General features: G+C 45.2%; 1 protein-coding gene and 1 long non-coding RNA gene across 2 annotated transcripts in view; one reads left to right on the plus strand and one right to left on the minus strand.

Annotated features, from left to right (window-relative positions):
* Positions 1-9,200: 9,200 nt before the first annotated feature.
* LOC139552593 (protein shisa-4-like) overlaps positions 9,201-23,068 on the plus strand; it is a 37,285-nt gene continuing 23,417 nt past the window's right edge. The window contains exon 1 of the mRNA XM_071364466.1: positions 9,201-9,498. Coding sequence (XP_071220567.1) covers positions 9,435-9,498 — 64 coding nt within the window. The 5' untranslated portion in view covers positions 9,201-9,434. The remainder of the gene's footprint in view (positions 9,499-23,068) is intronic.
* Positions 15,916-21,874, minus strand: LOC139552587 (uncharacterized). The gene is made up of 2 exons (XR_011670454.1): positions 18,806-21,874; positions 15,916-18,557 (listed from the first exon to the last, which is right to left on the minus strand). It is a non-coding gene; the product is annotated as an uncharacterized lncRNA (long non-coding RNA).

A 23,068-nucleotide genomic window follows, 5' to 3' on the forward strand; every position in this document is an offset into this window, starting at 1 on the left:
GGTACCGGGCTGAGGGCACGCACCTCAGGGCGAGTGCGGGGAGAAGGAACAGTGCGTACAGGACTCCGGAGACGCACAGGAGGCTTGATGCGTGGTGCCGGAACTGGAGGTACTGGGCTGGAGACACGCACCACAGGGAGAGTGCATGGAGGAGGAACAGGGCTCTGGAAACGCACTGGAGGCTTGGTGCGTGGTGCCGGAACTGGAGGTACTGGGCTGGGGCGGGAAGGTGGCGCCGGATATACCGGACAGTGCAGGCGTACTGGCTCCCTTGAGCACCGAGCCTGTCCAACCTTACCTGGTTGTATGCTCCCCGTAGCCCGACCAGTGCGGGGAGGTGGAATAACCCGCACTGGGCTGTGTTGGCGAACCGGGGACAACATGCGTAAGGCTGGTGCCATGTATGCCGGCCCGAGGAGACGCACTGGAGACCAGACACGTTGAGCCGGCTTCATGGCACCTGGCTCAATGCCCAATCTAGCCCTACCAGTGCGGGGAGGTGGAATAACCCGCACCGGGCTAAGCACACGTACAGGAGACACCGTGCGCTCTTCCGCATAACACGGTGTCTGCCCGTACTCCCGCTCTCCACGGTAATCACACACCTCAGGGCGAGTACCGTGTATACTACGCCAAACCAACATCTCTCTCTCTTCGCTCTCCTCCAATATCACCAACAACTCATCAAATGTCTCATAATCTCCCATCCTTTCACTTTCCTCCAATCTGTCCAATAACTCCTCCACATTCTCCGACTCGTACCTCAATTTAGCCAACTCCTCCTTATGGTAAGCACGGGGAACTGGCTCAAGTCTCCCACTTGACCCAGCCACACTCCCCGTGTGCCTCCCCCCAATAAATTTTTGGGGGAGCCTCTCGGGCTTCCAGCCACTCTGCCTTGCTAGCTCCTGCTGCTGCTGCTGCTGCCGCTGCTTCCCGTAGCCACGCTGCTTGGTCCGGGTTTGGTGGGTGGTTCTGTAACGGCTTTCTTCCTGGGGTGAAGGAGAGGACCAAAATGCAGCGCGGCTAGTGTTCAACATGATTTAATAAAGAAGAGACAATAACTTGAACACTATACAGAATAACAAATGTGAAAACCGAGACAGTCCTATCTGGTGCAGAACACAAAGACAGAAGACAGGAAACAATCACCCACAAAATCCCAACACAAAACAAGCCTCCTATATATGATTCTCAATCAGGGACAACGATTGACAGCTGCCTCTGATTGAGAACCATATTAGGCTGGACACAGAAACAGACAAACTAGACACACAACATAGAATTCCCACCCAGCTCACGTCCTGACCAACACTAAACAAGCAAAACACATAAGAACTCTGGCCAGGACGTTACACCGCCCTATTGTACCAGTTTGCTAGGGACCTTTTTCTTATGTATTAAGTGTGTATGTTTATTCTGTGTTATTATTTAGTTAGCTATTAAATAAATAATTAAACCAATTTGGGTAGTACTGAATCATAAGTAAGGCTGGGGTGTCTGCAGATCCAAGAAGGTTACAACCATTCAGAATGATGTTTTGATAAGACGTTATGATTTAATACGTTGACTGTTTTATGGATGTGATAGGTAAAGACCTTTAGAGTTTAATTCAGGAGATGGTAACTCTCTAAAACAACCACTCTCGTGGTGCCCCAAATTCCTAATGAGTTCATTGTTACATGATTAATTTTTAAAAAATCAGTTAACAATTTAACATAGTTAGTTTCTTATTTAAATAACAGCCATCAGATTAATGAAAGTAAAGTCACGACAGATGTTATACCAGGTCTCCTACATGGAGGGTCAGGGCTATACCAGGTCTCCTACATGGAGGGTCAGGGCTATACCAGGTCTCCTACATGGAGGGTCAGGGCTATACCAGGTCTCCTACATGGAGGGTCAGGGCTATACCAGGTCTCCTACATGGAGGGTCAGGGCTATACCAGGTGTCCTACATGGAGGGTCAGGGCTATACCAGGTGTCCTACATGGAGGGTCAGGGCTATACCAGGTGTCCTACATGGAGGGTCAGGGCTATACCAGGTGTCCTACATGGAGGGTCAGGGCTATACCAGGTCTCCTACATGGAGGGTCAGGGCTATACCAGGTGTCCTACATGGAGGGTCAGGGCTATACCAGGTGTCCTACATGGAGGGTCAGGGTTATACCAGGTCTCCTACATGGAGGGTCAGGGCTATACCAGGTGTCCTACATGGAGGGTCAGGGCTATACCAGGTCTCCTACATGGAGGGTCAGGGCTATACCAGGTCTCCTACATGGAGGGTCAGGGCTATACCAGGTGTCCTACATGGAGGGTCAGGGCTATACCAGGTCTCCTACATGGAGGGTCAGGGCTATACCAGGTGTCCTACATGGAGGGTCAGGGCTATACCAGGTGTCCTACATGGAGGGTCAGGGCTATACCAGGTGTCCTACATGGAGGGTCAGGGCTATACCAGGTCTCCTACATGGAGGGTCAGGGCTATACCAGGTGTCCTACACAGAGGGTCAGGGCTATACCAGGTGTCCTACATGGAGGGTCAGGGCTATACCAGGTGTCCTACATGGAGGGTCAGGGCTATACCAGGTGTCCTACATGGAGGGTCAGGGCTATACCAGGTGTCCTACATGGAGGGTCAGGGCTATACCAGGTGTCCTACATGGAGGGTCAGGGCTATACCAGGTGTCCTACATGGAGGGTCAGGGCTATACCAGGTGTCCTACATGGAGGGTCAGGGCTATACCAGGTGTCCTACATGGAGGGTCAGGGCTATACCAGGTGTCCTACATGGAGGGTCAGGGCTATACCAGGTGTCCTACATGGAGGGTCAGGGCTATACCAGGTGTCCTACATGGAGGGTCAGGGCTATACCAGGTGTCCTACATGGAGGGTCAGGGCTATACCAGGTCTCCTACATGGAGGGTCAGGGTTATACCAGGTGTCCTACATGGAGGGTCAGGGCTATACCAGGTGTCCTACACAGAGGGTCAGGGCTATACCAGGTGTCCTACATGGAGGGTCAGGGCTATACCAGGTGTCCTACACAGAGGGTCAGGGCTATACCAGGTGTCCTACATGGAGGGTCAGGGCTATACCAGGTGTCCTACACAGAGGGTCAGGGCTATACCAGGTCTCCTACATGGAGGGTCAGGGTTATACCAGGTGTCCTACATGGAGGGTCAGGGCTATACCAGGTGTCCTACACAGAGGGTCAGGGCTATACCAGGTCTCCTACATGGAGGGTCAGGGTTATACCAGGTCTCCTACATGGAGGGTCAGGGCTATACCAGGTCTCCTACATGGAGGGTCAGGGCTATACCAGGTCTCCTACATGGAGGGTCAGGGCTATACCAGGTCTCCTACATGGAGGGTCAGGGCTATACCAGGTGTCCTACATGGAGGGTCAGGGCTATACCAGGTGTCCTAGATGGAGGGTCAGGGCTATACCAGGTCTCCTACATGGAGGGTCAGGGCTATACCAGGTGTCCTACACAGAGGGTCAGGGCTATACCAGGTCTCCTACATGGAGGGTCAGGGTTATACCAGGTGTCCTACATGGAGGGTCAGGGCTATACCAGGTGTCCTACACAGAGGGTCAGGGCTATACCAGGTCTCCTACATGGAGGGTCAGGGTTATACCAGGTGTCCTACATGGAGGGTCAGGGCTATACAGCAGGTGTCCTACACAGAGGGTCAGGGCTATACCAGGTGTCCTACATGGAGGGTCAGGGCTATACCAGGTGTCCTAGATGGAGGGTCAGGGCTATACCAGGTGTCCTACATGGAGGGTCATGGTTATACCAGGTGTCCTACATGGAGGGTCAGGGCTATACCAGGTCTCCTACATGGAGGGTCAGGGCTATACCAGGTCTCCTACATGGAGGGTCAGGGTTATACCAGGTGTCCTACATGGAGGGTCAGGGCTATACAGCAGGTGTCCTACACAGAGGGTCAGGGCTATACCAGGTGTCCTACATGGAGGGTCAGGGCTATACCAGGTGTCCTAGATGGAGGGTCAGGGCTATACCAGGTGTCCTACATGGAGGGTCATGGTTATACCAGGTGTCCTACATGGAGGGTCAGGGCTATACAGCAGGTGTCCTACACAGAGGGTCAGGGCTATACCAGGTGTCCTACATGGAGGGTCAGGGCTATACCAGGTGTCCTACATGGAGGGTCAGGGCTATACCAGGTGTCCTACACAGAGGGTCAGGGCTATACCAGGTGTCCTACATGGAGGGTCAGGGCTATACCAGGTGTCCTACATGGAGGGTCAGGGCTATACCAGGTCTCCTACATGGAGGGTCAGGGATATACCAGGTGTCCTACATGGAGGGTCAGGGCTATACCAGGTCTCCTACATGGAGGGTCAGGGATATACAGCAGGTCTCCTACATGGAGGGTCATGGTTATACCAGGTGTCCTACATGGAGGGTCAGGGCTATACAGCAGGTGTCCTACACAGAGGGTCAGGGCTATACCAGGTGTCCTACATGGAGGGTCAGGGCTATACCAGGTCTCCTACATGGAGGGTCAGGGTTATACAGCAGGTCTCCTACATGGAGGGTCAGGGATATACAGCAGGTCTCCTACATGGAGGGTCATGGTTATACCAGGTGTCCTACATGGAGGGTCAGGGCTCTACAGCAGGTGTCCTACACAGAGGGTCAGGGCTATACAGAAGGTCTCCTACATGGAGGGTCATGGTTATACCAGGTGTCCTACATGGAGGGTCAGGGTTATACCAGGTGTCCTACACGGAGGGTCAGGGTTATACCAGGTGTCCTACACGGAGGGTCAGGGTTATACCAGATGTCCTACATGGAGGGTCAGGGCTCTACAGCAGGTCTCCTACATGGAGGGTCATGGTTATACCAGGTGTTCTACATGGAGGGTCAGGGTTATACCAGGTGTCCTACATGGAGGGTCAGGGCTATACAGCAGGTGTCCTACATGGAGGGTCAGGGCTCTACAGCAGGTCTCCTACACGGAGGCACGTGAAAGAGTTAAAGGAGCGATGGGAGCAGAAGATATGGTTGTAGATGCTCTGTAGACTGTTGAGATGCAGTGTTGTTCAACAGTTGAGGGAAACTGAGATGTTGATGAATGAATGAAAGAAAGAAATGTTATTTTCGTGTCAAATCACCAATTAGCAGCCCATCCCTTATGGGATTAAACGACACATAAACAAACATGACAATAATTCACTGTGGTAATTCAATGATCATTCTTCTTCTGGTTTTCTCTGTATTGCGCATTACATTAAGAGTGAGACAAATGTAAGGTAAAAATCAATACATAATAGTAAATAAGGTTATCCAAACAATAATTATATCCCTAGAGCAGTAAAATAATATACAGTTGAAGCACGGAAGTTTACATCCACTTAGGTTGGAGTCATTAAAACTTGTTTTTCAACCACTCCACAAATGTCTTGTTAACAAACTATAGTTTTGGCAAGTCGGTTAGGACATCTACTTTGTGCATGACACAAGTCATTTTTCCAACAATTATTTACAGACAGATTATTTCACTTATAATTGTCACGCCCTGACCATAGATGTCAGTGATTGGGTGCAGAGATGTAGCGGAGTCAGGCGCAGGACACAGTTTAGAGTAAAACAACTGAGTTTACTCACATAAAACAAACAAGCAATATTCCAATAAGGAAAATACAAACTAACACCTACAACAATCACTACGACACCAACAATCACGGACAGAACAGAAAGGTATGCCAGACGGTTAAATAAGGAACATGATATGGGAATTGAAACCAGGTGTGTGTAATACAGACAATACAAAACGAAAATGAAACATGGATCGGTGGTGACTAGAAAGCCGGTGACGTCGACCGCCGAACACCACCCGAACAAGGAGAGGGGCCGACTTCGGCGGAAGTCGTGACAATAGAGAGCCTTTGTTTTTCTATGGTATAGTAGGTCAGGGTGTGACTGGGGGGTATTCTAGTTTTTTATTTCTATGTGGGGTTCTAGGTTATTATTTCTATGTTGGTGATTGGTATGATTCCCAATTAGAGGCAGCTGGTAATCGTTGTCTCTAATTGGGGATAATATTTAGGTAGCCTTTTTCCACCTGTGTTTTATGGGGTATTGTTTTAAGTTAGTGCACGTAGCATCTCTGTAGTCACTGTTCGTTTATTATTATTTATTTGTTTTTGTCTTTGCTTAGTTTCACTTTCTAATAAATAATGTGGAACTCAACATCCGCTGCGCCTTGGTCAGACATTTATTCCAGAGAACGTAACAATAATTCACTGTATCACAATTCCAGTGGGTCAGAAGTTTACATACACTAAGTTGGCTGTGTCTTTAAACAACTTGGCTTTAGAAGCTTCTGATAGGCTAATTGACATAATTTGAGTCAATTGGAGGTGTACCTGTGGATGTATTTCAAGGTGTACCTTCAAACTCAATGCCTCTTTGCTTGACATCATGGGAAAATCAAAATAAATCAGCCAAGACTTCAGAAAAAAAATTGTAGAACTCCACAAGTCTGGATCTTCCTTGGGAGCAATTTTCAAATGCCTGAAGGTACCACGTTCATCTGTACAAACCATAGTGCGCAAGTATAAACATCATGGGACCACGCAGCCATCATACTGCTCAGGAGGGAGATGCATTCTGTCGACTAGAGATGAACGTACTTTGGTGCGAAAAGTGCAAATCAATCCCAGAACAACAGCAAAGGACCTTGTGAAGATGCTGGAGGAAACAGGTACAAAAGTGTCTAGATCCACAGTAAAACAAGTCCTATATCAACATAACCTGAAAGGCCGCTCAGAAAGGAAGAAGCCACTGCTCCTAAACCACCATAAAAAAGCCAGACTATGGTTTGCAACTGCACATTGGGACAAAGATTATACTTTTTGTAGAAATGTCCTCTGGTCTGATGAAACAAAAATAGAACTGTTTGGCCGCAATGACAATCGTAATGGTTGGAGGAAAAAGGGGGAGGCTTGCAAGCCGAAGAACACCATCCCAACAGTGAAGCACGGGGGTGGCAGCATCATGTTGTGGGGGTGCTTTGCTGCAGGAGGGACTGGTGCACTTCACAAAATAGATGGCATCATGAGGTAGGAAGATTATGTGGATATATTGTACCAACATCTCAGATATCAGTCAGGAAGTTAAAGTTTGGTCACAATTGGGTCTTCCAAATGGACAATGACCCCAAGCATACTTCCAAAGTTGTGGAAAAATGGCTTAAGGACAACAAAGTCAAGGTATTGGAGTGGCCATCACAAAGCCATGACCTCAATCCTATAGAACATTTTTGGGCAAAACTGAAAAAGTGTGTGCGAGCAAGGAGGCCTACAAACCCGACTCAGTTACACCAGCTCTGTCAGGAGGAATGGGCCAAAATTCACTCAACTTATTGTGGGAAGCTTGTGGAAGGCTACCCAAAACGTTTGAACCAAGTTATACAATTGAAAGGCAATGTTACCAAATACTAATTGAGTGTATGTAAACTTCTGACCTACTGGGAATGTGATGAAAGAAATGAAAGCTGAAATAAATCATTCTCTCTGCTATTATTCTGACATTTCACATTCTTAAAATAAAGTGGTGATCCTAACTGACCTAAAACAGGGCATTTTTACTAGGATTAAATGTCAGGAATTGTCAGACAAACTGAGTTTAAATGTATTTGGCTAAGGTGTATGTAAACTTCCGACTTCAACTGTACACACGTACCATTAACCACATAGAATATACATATTTTTACAATTTAATTATAGGTTGCCCTTTTTCTTGTGTTCCTTGATCTAAATATTCAGAAATACCCAATGGACAAAACATTTCAGTTTCTCCTCATCGCTCAGCCACATAATGCCAGGGTCTGTCTCGTGTGCTTTCTGCAATAAGAGCAAGTGTATATTGTGGTAGAAAAGGCAGTAGAGGATAAAATTAGTTTCATTCTCTATTTATTCGAGGTCACAATAGTTACATAGTCTTTCCGCTTCCATTTCACCACAATACCGACCTGTTTCAATACACAGAGGAAATATCTCTGATCTGACTTGTTTCAATACGCAGAGGAAATATCCCTGATCTTACCTGTTTCAATATGCAGAGGCAATATCCCTGATCTTACCTGTTTCAATACGCAGAGGCAATATCCCTGATCTTACCTGTTTCAATATGCAGAGGCAATATCCCTGATCTTACCTGTTTCAATACGCAGAGGCAATATCTCTGATCTGACCTGTTTCAATACAGAGGCAATATCTCTGATCTGACCTGTTTCAATATGCAGAGACAATATCCCTGATCTGACCTGTTTCAATGTGCAGAAGCAATATCCCCGATCTAAAATGTTTCAATATGCAGAGGCAATATCTCTGATCTGACCTGTTTCAATATACCGAGGCAATATCCCTGATCTGACCTGTTTCAATACACAGAGGCAATATCTCTGATCTTCCCTGTGCACATAGCGATCTCTTGCTTTTAGTTAGGTTATACATAATATATCTCTCACACACGAATTCACCCTTAAACAAACAAAAGGTTCTCAATTTGGGTTTATGATTAATCTCCTCCACCCATTTCCCCCCCCCATTTTGCATCAACAGTTGTTTTAAATCATATGTATGTCTCCCTTCATTTTGGTTTTCGTACAGATGTTCACAGTCAGGCTGTTGAAAAAGGTCAGACATTTTAGTTGCCCAGACTCCCCTTATGGATAGATCCCATTGAAAAACTGTACTAGCTATTCTGGCAGTTGGCATATCCAACAGTCTGAGTGTGAAGAAGGTGGATTTTATGGTATTTATCACACATGTAATTCATTGTACTGCACAAACAAACAACAAGTCCAAGAAACTGGACATTATAGTATCTGTGGCTGAAATGTTTTGGGGTTTCCAGGAATTCACTATCAAAACATTGCAAAGAATACTGTCTGAAGATGCTCTTCATTCTCAGGCCCCGGAGCCTGTAGGGATGGGCGTTGGCAGTTGAATCTGAATAATGAGTACATTGAGTTTGGTTTTTGTTTATTGTGTTAAATGTTTGGGCTGATATACAGCCAAAACAGTAAATGGCGGCATGGACATATAGAATTAGTTTGCGGACCACAATAATATCAAAGAAGACCCTGTACACTAGGTGGCGGCAAAACACCAATAGCTGTAGTCTGACATAAAACTTTAAGGAAGAAGAAGGAAAGGGGGGGAGCTAGACAGCCTGCGGTGCCGCTTTGTGGACAACAACTCCCATTGTTGGGCGGAGAGACGAGTCTCTTGTTGGTATATCCATTATCTTCGTTTGAAAAACACCGTGTCGGATTGGTATGCGTTGAATACTGCATCAATCTCCCATCACTAGTTGGTTTAGCATTTTGGTAGGGACATAGAAAGTAGCTATCGTACCGGGGGTCGTGTTAGCATCGGAATTAACGGAGCCATGGCGAAAAGTCTGTCCCTTGTTACTGTCATTTTGTGTGGGTCTCTGATCCCTTTCGTGACAGGTGAGTTTGGCAATCTACAACAAACAAACATTTTTGTTTAACTTTATATCAGTCTGATATTTGTTCGTTTTTTTCTTCTCCAGAGCTAGCCTAGCTAAGTGAAATGACATCATCTGCCGTTTGCATTGCTCAATGTCTGAGGTGGGGCGAGTCTGTCTAACTAACATGCTCATGTCTGTTGCTAGCTACATACATTATGACTAGTTATGGCATGACTTTGCCTTTGTATTAAAGCGGGTTTCAGACGTCCAGTGGGATATCGCCGAGTACCCCGACAAGTGCAGCACTTGTCTCTAGTCAAAGCGGTTGGTGCCTTCACACACGACTCAAAGGCGCTGGTCAGTCTGAGGTCTGCTTTGGCCGTGCCGTATTTACGGTGATATGGCCTCTGCAGAAGTCAGGACATTCATACTTCCTGTGCTGCCCTGGGCATGGCAGAGTTGTTGCCTTGGAAGTGAGTTTGTTTTTATACAGGACCTCCAGCGTTCACCTACCGTCAACCAATCATGTGAATGCTCAGTCTTCCGCATTGTTAAAGAGGTGGAGAGGCGCAAAGCGTTGCGGTATAATTCATAGAGTCTGCGAGCGTACGGAGGCTCCGCGTTTCGCGTCACATTGTTTTTATTTATTTATTTCATATTTTTATTTAACCAGGTAGGCCAGTTGAGAACAAGTTCTCATTTACAACTGCCACCTGGCCAAGATAAAGCAAAGCAGTGCGACACAAACACAGAGTTACACATGGGATAAACAAACATAGTCAATAACACAATAGAAAAGTCTATATACAGAGTGCAAATGGAGTAAGGAGGTAAGGCAATAAATAGGCCATAGTTGCGAAGTAATTACAATTTAGCAATTTACACTGGAGTGATATATGTGCAGATGAGGATGTGCAAGTAGAAATACTGGTGTGCAGAAAAACACATTTTGTGATGAGGTAGGTAGAGTGTTGGAGTCTATTTTGTAAATGAAATCGTCAAAGTCAAGGATCGGTAGGGTAGTCAGTTTTACGAGGGTATGTTTGACAGCATGAGTGAAGGAGGCTTTGTTGCGAAATAGGAAGCCGATTCTAGATTTCATTTAGGATTGGAGATGCTTACTGTCATGCTTAACATGTTTCAATATTTATTTGAGACTAAATTGATTTTATTGATGTATTATATATATATATATATATTTGTAAACACTTATTTTAACTTAATATAATACATCAATAAAATCAATTTAGTCTCAAATAAATAATGAAACATGTTCAATTTGGTTTAAATAATGCAAAAACAAAGTGTTGGAGAAGAACGTAAAAGTGCAATATGTGCCATGTAAGAAAGCTAACGTTTAAGTTCCTTGCTCAGAACATGAGAACATATGAAAGCTGGTGGTTCCTTTTTAACATGAGTCTTCAATATTCCCAGATAAGAAGTTTTAGGTTGTAGTTATTATGGGACTATTTCTCTCTATACCATTTGTATTTCGTATACCTTTGTCTATTGGATGTTCTAATAGGTACTTTAGTATTGCCAGCCTAATCTCAGGAGTTGATAGGCTTGAAGTCATAAACCGCGCAATGCTTGAAGAATTGCGAAGAGCTGCTGGCAAACGCAGTAAAGTGCTGTTTGAATGAATGATTACGAGCCTGCTGCTGCCTACCACCGCTCAGTCAGACTGCTCTATCAAATCATAGACTTAATTATAATATAATAACACACAGAAATATGAGCCTTAGGTCATTAAAACTAACATTTGGAAAACAAAACGTTTATTCTTTCAGTGAAATACGGAACCGTTCCGTATTTTATCTAACGGGTGGCATCCATAAGTCTAAATATTGCTGTTACGTTGCACAACCTTCAATGTTATGGCATAATTACGTAACATTCTGGCAAATTAGTTTGCAACGAGCCAGGCGGCCCAAACTGTTGCATATACCCTGACTCTGCGTGCAATGAACGCAAGAAAAGTGACACAATTTCCCTAGTTTAATATTGCCTGCTAACATGAATTTATTTTAACAAAATATGCAGGTTTAAAAAAAATATACTTCTGTGTATTGATTTTAAGAAAGGCATATATGTTTATGGTTAGTTACATTCGTGCAACGATTGTGCATTTTTTCCGCAAATGCGCTTTTGTTAAATCATCCCCAGTTTGGCGAAGTTGGCCGTCTTTGTTAGGAAGAAAAAGTCTTCCAGGGGGCCCAAACTGCTGCATATACCCTGACACTGTTGCACAGAACAATAAGTGACACAATTTCCCAAGTTAACAGAAATTCATGTTAGCAGGCAATATTAACTAAATATGCAGGTTTAAAAATGTATACTTGTGTATTGATTTTAAGAAAGTCGTTGATGTTTATGGTTAGGTACATTGGTGCAACGACAGTGCTTTTTTCACGAATGCGCTTGTTAAATCACCCGTTTGGCGAAGTAGGCTATGATTCAATGATAAATTAACAGGCACCGCATCGATTATATGCAACGCAGGACAAGCTAGATAAACTAGTAATATCATCAACCATGTGTAGTTGACTAGTGATTATGTTAAGATTGATTGTTTTTTATAAGATACGTTTAATGCTAGCTAGCACCTTACCTTGGCTCCTTGCTGCACTCGCATAACAGGTAGTCAGCCTGCCACGCAGTCTCCTCATGCAGTGCAATGTAATCGGCCATGATCGGTGTCCAAAAGTGCCGATTACCGATTATGAAAACTTGAAATCGGCCCTAATTAATCGGCCATTCCGATTAATCGGTCATTGTCTAGTTTACAGTCTAGCCAGACACCTAGGTATTTATAGTTGTCCACATATTCTAAGTCCGAACCGTCCAGAGTAGTGATCAAATAATCACCTGCAGCAAGAGCGACATCATTGATGTATACAGAGAAAAGAGTCGGCCTGAGAATTGAACCCTGTGGCACCCCCATAGACTGCCAGAGGTCCGGACAGCAGGCACTCCGATTTGACACACTGAACTTTATCTGAGAACTAGTTAGTGAACCAGGCGAGGCAGTCATTTGAGAAACCAAGGCTGTTGAGTCTGTCAATCACCGTATAGTCGAAAGCCTTGGTCAGGTCGATGAATACGGCTGCACAGTACTGTCTTTTATCGATGGCGGTTATGATATCGTTTAGTACCTTGAGCGTGGCTGAGGTGCACCCGTGACCAGCTCGAAAACCGGATTGCACAGTGGAGAAGGTACGGTGGGATTCGAAATGGTCGGTGATCTGTTTATTAACTTGGCTTTCGAAGACTTTAGAGAGGCAGGGCAGGATGGATATAGGTCTATAACAGTTTGGGTCTAGAGTGTCACCCCCTTTGAAGAGGGGGATGACCGCGGCAGCTTTCCAATCTTTAGGGATCTCATACGATACGAGAGGTTGAACAGACTGGTAATAGGGGTTGCAACAATGGCGGCGGATAGTTTTAGAAAGAGAGGGTCCAGATTGTCTAGCCCAGCTGATTTGTACGGGTCCAGTTTATGCAGCTCTTTCAGAACATCTGCAATCTGGATTTGGGTGAAGGAGAAGCTGGGGAGGCTCGGGCAAGTTGCTCCGGTGGGGCGGAACTGTTGGCCAGGGTAGGGGTAGCCAGGAGGAAAGCATGGCCAGCCGTAGAGAAATGCTTATTGAAATTTTCGATTATCATGGATTTATCGGTGGTGACCGTGTTTCCTAGCCTCAGTGCAGTGGGGAGCTGGGAGGAGGTGCTCTTGTTCTCCATGGACTTTATAGTGTCCGTAAACTTTTTGGAGTTAGAGCTACAGGATGCAAATTTCTGTTGGAAAAAGCGAGCCTTTGCTTTCCTGACTGACTGTGTGTATTGGTTCCTGACTTCCCTGAACAGTTGCATATCGCGGGGACTATTCGATGCTATTGCAGTCCGCCACAGGATGTTTTTGTGCTTGTCAAGGGCAGTCAGGTCTGGAGTGAACCAAGGGCTGTATCTGTTCTTAGTTCTACATTTTTTGAAAGGGGCATGCTTATTTAAGATGGTGAGGAAATTACTTTTAAAGAACGACCAGGCATCTTCGACTGATGGGATGAGGTCAATATCCTTCCAGGATACCCGGGCCAGGTCGATTAGAAAGGCCTGCTCGCTGAAGTGTTTTAGGGAGCGTTTGACAGTGATGAAAGGTGGTCGTTTGACAGCGGACCCATTACAGAAGTAGGCAATGAGGCAGTGATCGCTGAGATCCTGATTGAAAACAGCAGAGGTGTATTTGGAGTGCAGGTTGGTCAAGATAATATCTATGAGGGTGCCCATGTTTATGGATTTAGGGTTGTACCTGGTGGGTTCCTTGATGATTTGTGTGAGATTGAGGGCATCTAGCTTAGATTGTAGGACTGCTGGGGTGTTAAGCAAATCCCAGTTTAGGTCACCTAACAGAACGAACTCTGAAGATAGATGGGGGGCAATCAATTCACATATGGTGTCCAGGGCACAGCTGGGGGCTGATGGGGTCTATAACAGGCAGCAACAGTGAGAGACTTATTTCTGGAGAGATTTGGGCATAGACCTGCCTGGGTTAACCTCCACATCACCCGAGGAACAGAGGAGGAGTAGGATGAGGGTACGGCTAAAGGCTATCAAAACTGGTCGCCTAGAGCGTTGGGGACAGAGAATAAAAGGAGCAGATTTCTGGGCGTGGTAGAATAGAATCATGGCATAATGTGCAGACAGGGGTATGGTGGGGTGCGGGTACAGCGGAGGCAAGCCCAGGCACTGGGTGATGATAAGAGAGGTTGCATCTCTGGACACGCTGGTTATACTGGGTGAGGTCACCGCATGTGTGGGAGGTGGGACAAAGGAGGAATCTAAGGCATGTACAGTGGGACTAGGGGCTCCACTGTAAACTAAAACAATGATAACTATCCTTAACAACAGTATACAAGGCATTGACATTTGAGAGAGACATAAAGCGAGGCATAAAGCAATCCCAGGTGTTGATTGATTGGGAGAGCTAGCTAAGACAACAACGGGTAAGACAACAACCGCTAATCAGCTAAGACAACAACAACAGGTAAAATGGCGATGAATGGGTAGAGAGGGTCGGTTAACTACACACAGGGCCTGATTGACAGAGTCGAAAGCCTTGATCAAGATCAAGCATAAGTTAGCTCTCACAAGGGGACAGCCCAGTCTATGCGATGGCCTGCCGGTGACCATAGCAACAAAATAAACAACGCGTAACGACATAAGCATGGGTAAATATTTATTAACATGCAACAGAAATTATTAATAAAAAAATGGATTAGAGTACAATTTTTCTGTTAAGCGTGACTGCTAGTGTTAGCCAGCTAGCTAGCTACGTAGAGTGGTCATGTTAGCTGGTCCTGTTGGAGGTATGTCTTGAGGTATCACCACACAGGCAACGTTTTCTACTGTGATTGTCAACAAAGACATCGCTGCTTGCTTCCATGGGCAGAGCACATTGGCCGAGCATCGGTGACCGCTCTGCCTGGATATAATTTAGTCCCCAACCCCCCCCCCCCCCCTCCCGCCTAGGCTTCATTGACCGCTGATGAGGCTGTGCCCTCTGTGTCAGGCAGTGCAGAAGCGGGAGGGGTTCACCAACACAGCTGATATAACCAGTGGTTCCCAAACTTGTTATAGTCCTGTACCCCTTCAAACATTCAACCTCCAGCTGTACACTAGCTAGCACCAGGGTCAGCTGTACCCCCTCTAGCACCAGGGTCAGCTGTACCCCCTCTAACACCAGGGTCAGCTGTACCCCCTCTAACACCAGGGTCAGCTGTACCCCCTCTAACACCAGGGTCAGCTGTACCCCCTCTAACACCAGGGTCAGCGTACTCTCAAATGTTGTTTTTTTCCATCATTGTAAGCCTGCCACACACACACACTATACGATACATTTATTAAAACATAAGAATGAGTGAGTTTGTCACAACCTGGCTCGTGAGAAGTGATAAAGAGCTCTTATAGGACCAGGGCACAAATAATAATATAATCAATCATTTCGCTCTTACATACAAAACCGTATTTGTTTCTTGAAAATTGTAAATAACTCACCACAGGTTAATGAGAAGGGTGTGCTTTAAATTGATGCACATAACTCTGCAATGTTGGGTTGTATTGGAGAGAGTCTCAGTCTTAAATCATTTTCCACACACAGTCTGTGCCTGTATTTAGTTTTCATGCTAGTGAGGGCCGAGAATCCACTCTCACATAGGTACGTGGTTGCAAAGGGCATCAGTGTCTTAACAGCGTGATTTGCCAATGCAGGATACTCTGAGCGCAGCCCTATCAGAAACCTGGCAGTGGCTTCTGATTTAAATTCATTTTTGTTATGAGAATTATGTTCTCCTGTTCATTAACCAATTCAATTTAATTACTCAGTCTGCGCTATCAGGATTTGTATGATACTGATAGAAATGAAACAGACAGAGGCCCAGTCTACAATAGTTAAATGTTTATTCACGGAACGTTCTGACGTGCACAGTACACAGACTTTCAATTTATAGTGACACACATACTTCCACACAAACCATCAAGTATCCGCCCGCCAATAGAGTTTAGGGGTGAGAATAGCGTCTTCCTGCCCTCCCCTAAGATAGGGAGAGACCTGGGACTGGGAAGTTCTCAGTGTCCCAGCCAAGGTCGGCCCTGAATCTGGCTCAGACAGACAGTCTGTTATCAAAATACTAGACACATTGTCCCCAAAACGTTGATTCTGACTAAGAACTATACTCCAGGATATATTATTATTCCCCTGACTAAAACCACACACAGTATTATAATAATCGAATGATTCTAATCAATTTCATACAATCACATGGTTTCAGACTTATGGTTTCAGGAGTGTAATATTCTAATCATTTATTAAGACACAATTAAAACATATTTCCTTATCAATTTTTCACAGAACCACTTGTTGCAATTTCAATTAGAATCTCTTGTGCAGTTATCAGTAAGTGGACTGGAGGCAGGGCATGAAAGAGATAACGAATCCAGTTGTTTGTGTCGTCCGTTTCGAACAAGTACCTGCGTAATTGCGCACCCAGCTCACTCAGGTGCTTCGCTATAAAATGTTAAATGGTCGCTGCCCTTATCATTGCGTAGTGCAGAAAATACACGATAGTTCAGGGGCCTTGCTTTAACAAAGTTAACCATTTTCACTGTAGTGTCCAAAACGTCTTTCAAGCTGTCAGGCATTCCCTTGGCAGCAAGAGCCTCTCAGTGGATGCTCCAGTGTGCCACGTAACCACTCCACTATGTCTCCCTGTCATGGCTTTTGCTCCATCAGTACAGATACCAACACATCTTGACTACCAAAGTCCATTTGATGTCACAAAGCTGTCCAGTACTTTAAAAATATCCTCTCCTGGTTTCCAGTAGTTTGCAGAAGAGGATGACTTCCTTAATTGACCCCCCCCCCCATAAACGTAAAGGACAAATACCAGGAGCTGTGCCAGGCCCGCCACGTGTGTTGACTCATCCAGCTGTAACTCATATAATTCACTGGCTTGTATGTGAAGCAGTAATTGTTTCAAAACATCTCCTGCCATGTCACTGAAGCGTCGTGAAACAGTGTTGTTTGATATCATTGTCTGTAAGTCATTGTCTGTATAGTTTTTTTGGCTTTTTCCCCAAGCATTGTCCCAGCCATATCTGCGGCAGCAGGAAGAATTAAGTCCTCCACAATAGTATGGGGTTTGCCTGTCCTAGCTACTAAATCAGACCAGAGTATCTTGGTTCTTATGGTCTGGAAGTCTTTAGGTGCCTTTTGGCAAACTCCAAGTGGGCTGTCATCTGGCTTTTACTGAGGAGTGGTTTCTGTCTGGCCACTCTACCATAAAGGCCTGATTGGTAGAGTGCTGCAGAGATGGTTGTCCTTCTTGAAGGTTCTCCCATCTCCACAGAGGAACTCTGGGGCTCTATCAGTAACCATTGGGTTCTTGGCCACCTCCCTGACCAAGGCCCTTCTCCCCCCCGATAGCTCAGTTTGGCCGGGCGGCCAGCTCTAGGAAGAGTCTTGGTGGTTCCAAACTTCTTCCATTTAAGAATAATGGAGGCCACTGTGTGTTCTTGGGGACCTTCAATGCTTCAGAATTTTTTCGGGGTCCCTTCTCCAGATCTGTGCCTCGACACAATCCTGTCTCGGAGCTTTACGGACAATTCCTTTGACCTCATGGCTTGGTTTTTGCTCTGACGTGCACTGTCAACTGTGGGACCTTATATAGACAGGTGTGTGCCTTTCCAAACCATGTCCAATCAATTGAATTTACCACAGGTGGATTCCAATCGAGTTGTAGAAACATCAAGGATGATCAATGGAAACAGGAAGCACCTGAGCTCAATTTTGAGTCTCATAGCAAAGGGTCTGAATACTTATATAAATAAGGTATTTTTTTATTTATGCATTTGCAAAAATGTCAACCTGTTTTTGATTTGTCATTATGGGGTTGTGTGTGGATGAGGAAATGTTTTTATTTATTCCATTTTAGAGTAAGGCTGTAACGTAACAACATTTTGAAAAAGTCGAGGGGTCTGAATACTTTCCGAATGCACTAATTTAGCTAAGTAAATGGAAGAATGCTTATTGCAATGTGGGTGGCTCGTTTTAAAAATAGTATTTTGGTTGTGCATAGTGTAGTCTATGACACAAGGTGTTGCCAGGTAACAGCATCCTCCTCGAAGAAGTAGGAGGTGCTGCCTTGTTGACCCCATCCTGGCAACATCCTGCAGAGCAGCAAACCTCTCCTCTAGCGCACGGCGGACAACTGCAGGTCCCATCCTGGTAACATCCTGCAGAGCAGCAAACCTCTCCTCTGGCGCACGGCGGACAACTGCAGGTCCCATCCTGGTAACATCCTGCAGAGCAGCAAACCTCTCCTCTGGCGCACGGCGGACAACTGCAGGTCCCCTCCTGATCCTCCTTTCCATCCTCATGAAGTTATGCAGGACACACGCCTGAATTCCCCTACGAGGCAGTCCCAAATGGCCCTGGTAACACTCGCAGCAATGCACCCAACCGTGCATTGCCCTACACGGTAACTGTAGGCAATCGTTTTGTCGGAATCTCCAGTTGCAAGGTATCTGTAGGAATATGTAAGATAATGTCATTATTTGACTTTTACATCACCAGGTCATTGTTGATTACTAAAGTATAGTATCCCTGATAACAAATCAGGATATAACGTTGGATAGATACATGCATGTGACAACAGAAAGATCATATCAAGGATAGCATCACAAATGAATACATAAATACCACTTGAAGCTTGATGATAAATTGATAATTTAAGTCAGCTGTGCAGTGCTAAGGCAGAAACAGAAATGTATACCCCAGGACTGAGAACCGCTGTTCTTCATTGGGACCTCATCTGCAGACATGCTTTCATAACTCTCTGTATCTGAGGACAGAAAACATCACATGTTACTCGTATCTTTTTCATTTCTTTCTAGGGACTAGAACTACACAAAAGTACCAGCCCTATCCAGAATAACCTGCTCTCCCTTATTTGACAGCTGGAGTTGCTATCTGTGGCTGTTTAGCTAGCAAATACATTTGGAGTTTTTGTTTTTGATTTACAATAATACATGCATCAAGTTAGGTGATATTTAATTCCCCTAGCTAGCTGTAAAGTTGCCTTTTTTTTAAAACATTTTCGAAATGTATTTACGAACTTGAATAGGTTATCCCAGCCATGTAAAGTTGCCTTTTTTTACATTTTCGAAATCTATTTACTTACTTGAATAGGTTCTCCCAGTGTACGATTGGAGACAGGGCAACAACTTTTTTCACCAGAGTGGTTTAGAGCACATTACTATTTACCTGTGAATCAATTCATGAATAGGCATTCCCCAGGGCAGCTGTCTAGGCCCCTTACTTTTTACAATCTTTACTAACGACATGCCTCTGGCTGTGTATCTATGTATGCGGATGACTCAGCACTATACACGTCAGCGACTAAAATGACTGCAACACTTAACAAAGAGCTGCAGTTTGTTTCAGAATGGGTGGCAAGGAATAAGTTAGTCCTAAATATTTCGAAAATGAAAAACATTGTATTTGGGACAAAACACCCACTGAACCCTAAACCTCAACTACATCTCATAATGAATAATGTGGAAATTGAGCAAGTTGAGGTGACTGAACTGCTTGGAGTAACCCTGGGTTCTAAGCTGTTATGGTCAAAATGTTGATACAACAGTAGATAAGATGGGGAGAAGTCTGTCCATAATAAAGCACAGCTCTGCCTTGACAACACTATCAACAAGGCAGGTCCTACAGGCCCCAGTTCTGTCGCACCTGGACTATTTCTCAGTCGTGTTGTCAGGTGCTACAAAGAGGGACTTAGGAAAGTTGCAATTGTCTCAGAACAGGGCAGCACGGCTGGCCATTAAATGTACACGGAGAGCAAACATTTAATAATATGCATGTCAATCTCTCCTGGCTCAAAGTGGTGGAGAGATTGACTTCATCACTACTTTTATTTATGAGAGGTATTATGTTGAATGTACCGAGCTGTCTGTCTAAACTACTGGCACACAGCTCAGACACCCATACATACCCCACAAGACATGCCACCAGAGGTCTCTTCACAGCCTCCAAGTCCAGAACAGACTATGGGAGGCACACAGTACTACATAGAGCCATGACTACATGGAACTCTATTCCACATCAAGTAACTGATGCAAGCAGTAAAATTAGATTTAAAAAACATTTAAAAAAACATCTTTATGGAACAGCGGGGACTGTGAAGCAACACAAACATAGGCACAGACACATGCATACACACACACACGATAACATACACACATACACATGGATCTAGTACTGTAGATATGTGGTAGGGGCCAGAGGGAACACAGTGTGTTGTGAAATCTGTGAATGCATTGTAATGTTTTTAAAATTGTATATTAATTTTGCTTCCCCAGGAAGACTAGCTGCTGCACACTATATTCCTCTGTAAACTGGTCATCTATGTACAGTTGAAGTTGGAAGTTTACATTCACCTTAGCCAAATACATTTTAACTCAGTTTTTCACAATTCCTGACATTTAATCCTAGTAAAAATTCCCTGTCTTAGGTCAGTTAGGATCACCACTTTATTTTAAGAATGTCAAACAATTTGAGCTTCTTCTTTTAAAATCCACCTTTCCAGAAACAAGTCTCTCACCGTTGCTGCTTGTTATAGACCACCCTCTGCCCCCAGCTGTGCCCTGGACACCATATGTGAATTGATTGCCCGCCATCTATCTTCAGAGCTCATGCTGTTAGGTGACCTAAACTGGGATATGCTTAACACCCCGGCCGTCCTACAATCTAAGCTAGATGCCTTCAATCTCACACGAATCATCAAAGAACCCACCAGGTACAACCCTAAATCCGTAAACATGGGCACCCTCATAGATATTATCCTAACCAACCTGCCCTCCAAATACACCTCTGCTGTTTTCAACCAGGATCTCAGCGATCACTGCCTGCATCCGTAATGGGTCTGCGGTCAAACGACCACCCCTCATCACTGTCAAACGCTCCCTAAAACACTTCAGCGAGCAGGTCTTTCTAATCGACCTGGCCCGGGTATCCTGGAAGGATATTGACCTCATACCAACAGTAGAGGATGCCTGGTTATTCTTTAAAAATGCCTTATTCACCATCTTAAATAAGCATGCCCCTTTCAAAAAATGTAGAACCAGGAACAGATATAGCCTTCGGTTCACTCCAGACCTGACTGCCCTTGACCAGCACAAAATATCCTGTGGCGTACTGCATTTGCATCGAACAGCCCCCGCAATATGCAACTTTTCAGGGTAGTTAGGAACCAATATACACAGGCAGTTAGGAAAGCTAAGGCTAGCTTTTTCAAACAGAAATGTGCATCCTGTAGCACTAATTCCAAAAAGGTTTGGTACACCTTAAAGTCCGTGGTGAATAAGAGCACCTCCTCCCCACGATAAATCTACGATAATCGAGAATTTCAATAAGCATTTTTCTACAGCTGGCCATGCTTTCCACCTGGCCACCCCAACCCCGGTCAACAGCCCTGCACCCCACACAGCAACTCGCCCAAGCCTCCCCCATTTCTCCTTCACCCAAATCCAGATAGCTGATGTTCTGAAAGAGCTGCAAAATGTGGACCCCTACAAATCAGCCGGGCTAGACAATCTGGACCCTTTTTTTCTACAATTATCCGCCACAATTGTTACAACCCCTATTACTAGCCTGTTCAACCTCTCTTTCTTATCGTCTGAGATCACCAAAGATTGGAACGCTGCCACGGTCATCCCCCTCTTCAAAGGGGGAGACACTCTAGACCCAAACTGCTACAGACCTATATCTATCCTACCCTGTCTTTCTAAGGTCTTGGAAAGCCAAGTTAACAAACAGATCACCAACCATTTCGAATCCCACCCTACCTTCTCCGCTATGCAATCTGGTTTCTGAGCTGGTCATGGGTGCACCTCAGCCACGCTCAAGGTACTAAACGATATCATAACCGCCATAGATAAAAGACAATACTGTGCAGCCATATTCATCGACCTGGCCAAGGCTTTCGACTCTGTCAATCACCACATTCTTATCGGCAGACTCGACAGCCTTGGTTTCTCAAATGACTGCCTCGCCTGGTTCACCAACTACTTCTCTGATAAAGTTCAGTGTGTCAAATCGGAGGGCCTGATGTCCAGGCCTCTGGCAGTCTCTACGGGGGTGCCACAGGGTCAATTCTCAGGCCGACTCTTTTCTCTGTATACATCAATGATGTGGCTCTTGCTGCTGGTGATTCTCTGATCCACCTCTACGCAGATGACACCATTCTGTATACTTCTGGCCCTTCTTTGGACACTGTGTTAACTAATCTCCAGACGAGCTTCAATGCCATACAACTCTCCTTCCGTGGCCTCCAACTGCTCTTAGATGCAAGTAAAACTAAATGCATGCTCTTCAACCGATCGCTGCCCACACCTGCTCACCCGTCCAGCATCAATACTCTGGACGGTTCTGACTTAGAATATGTGGACAACTACAAATACCTAGGTGTCTGGTTAGATTGTAAACTCTCCTTCCAGACTCACAGTAAGCATCTCCAATCCAAATTTAAATCTAGAATTGGCTTCCTATTTCGCAACAAAGCATCCTTCACTCATGCTGCCAAACATACCCTCGTAAAACTGACTATCCTACCGATCCTTGACTTCGGCGATCGTTGGCTGGCCATCACTTCATATCCGTCGCCAAACCCACTGGCTCCAGGTCATCTACAAGTCTTTGCTAGGTAAAGCCCCGCCTTCTCTCAGCTCACTGGTCACCATAGCAGCACCCACCGTAGCACGCGCTCCAGCAGGTATATCTCACTGGTCACCCTCAAAGCAAATTCCCCAATTGGCCGCCTTTCCTTCCAGTTCTCTGCTGCCAATGACTGGAACGAACTGCAAAAATCACTGAAGTTGGAGACTCATATCTCTCTCACTAACTTTAAGCTGCAGCTGTCAGAACAGTTCACAGATCACTGCACCTGTAAACATCCCATCCTACTACCTCATCCCCCATACTGTTATTTATTTGATTTATTTTGCTCCTTTGCACCCCTTGCACACTC

The sequence above is a fragment of the Salvelinus alpinus genome, chromosome 2, assembly GCF_045679555.1.
Source record: "Salvelinus alpinus chromosome 2, SLU_Salpinus.1, whole genome shotgun sequence".
NCBI lineage: Eukaryota > Metazoa > Chordata > Actinopteri > Salmoniformes > Salmonidae > Salvelinus > Salvelinus alpinus.